The 1,053-nt window shown below is 45.3% G+C and overlaps 1 protein-coding gene across 1 annotated transcript in view; it reads left to right on the forward strand.

Annotated features, from left to right (window-relative positions):
• EMH_0044780 (uncharacterized protein) overlaps positions 1–1,053 on the forward strand; it is a gene marked incomplete at both ends in the record, with an annotated part of 1,563 nt that overhangs the window by 407 nt on the left and 103 nt on the right. The window contains 3 exons of the mRNA XM_013496003.1: positions 1–101; positions 300–394; positions 907–1,051. Of these exons, the coding sequence (XP_013351457.1) occupies positions 1–101; positions 300–394; positions 907–1,051 (341 nt within the window). The remainder of the gene's footprint in view (positions 102–299; positions 395–906; positions 1,052–1,053) is intronic.

Here is a 1,053-nt window from a genome sequence, read left to right on the forward strand (position 1 = left end):
TAGTCGAAAAGGACACTACTACCGTCAGCGAATTGGAGACAAAAGTAAAAGCCGAAGAAAGTACAAACGAGACGTGCGACGATTTAATAAAAGACCACCTTGTGAGCGCATTACACTATAAAATGCCCTTTTCCATGATGTTACTACGGGTAGTGTTCTGTCATAATCAGCTGCAGGTCTGAGCTCTAAGCACCGTTGTGAGGCCCGACAGAAATTATGCGTTTATTCCTATGATTATCAGAGACAGACTGAACATAAGAGGGCTGTTTTGTCGTTTCATTCCGGTTTTGCTTATACAGAAGACGATCTTTTATCACAGTTTCGAGTACACAGCAGATCCAAACTATCGCACACTGGTGCAAGAAGCTCTCACGACCGGACTACAAGCATTCGGGTAGGGAGATGCGATATTCATCTTCGCGACAGGCAGCTTCTACCTGCTGTCTTAACAAACCAAAGCAACAGCGATGATGCATAGCTCATCTACCATGCTACCGACGCCAATTTTTCGTCATCCATAGTCAAATAACTACATTTATGTTGTGTTGCGCTGATTGTTTCTACTTCACAGCACGACATATCCCGCAGACGAAACGGCATGGCAAGGTATATGGGGGAAGGAAAAGGTTCACAGCCTGCTGCACCTTCTCGGAGCCGACAGCACTAAAGTCGGCTGTGTCATTGGAAATTGTGTAAAATCAGCGGAAGCAGATGGGACACCTACACCTACAAAGTCTGTGCTTTTCTGTGAATTAAACCCTGCACCAAAGGCGAACGATGCCGCCTTCAGGTAAGCATGGTGTTTTGGAGTTGAATGTTTAGATGGGTTTTATGAAAGGATTTAGACGCGAACAACAATAACTGGAGTTGTATTCTTTGTTTCTGTCTGTTTCGCCATCTTTGCAGCGAAGAGTACTTCAAGGAGCTTAGCACACGAACAACTCAATTAAAAAGTATGACGGAAGAAGATCTGAAGGATCCTGTTGTAACCAGCTCTGCAAGTGCTGCCGTTCCCAGCATTCTAACTGCCGGTTTGGTCGCCATCCTGGCAGC

The sequence above is a fragment of the Eimeria mitis genome, genomic scaffold (genome assembly GCF_000499745.2).
Source record: "Eimeria mitis Houghton genomic scaffold, Emh_scaff1866, whole genome shotgun sequence".
Classification (NCBI taxonomy): Eukaryota; Apicomplexa; class Conoidasida; order Eucoccidiorida; family Eimeriidae; genus Eimeria; species Eimeria mitis.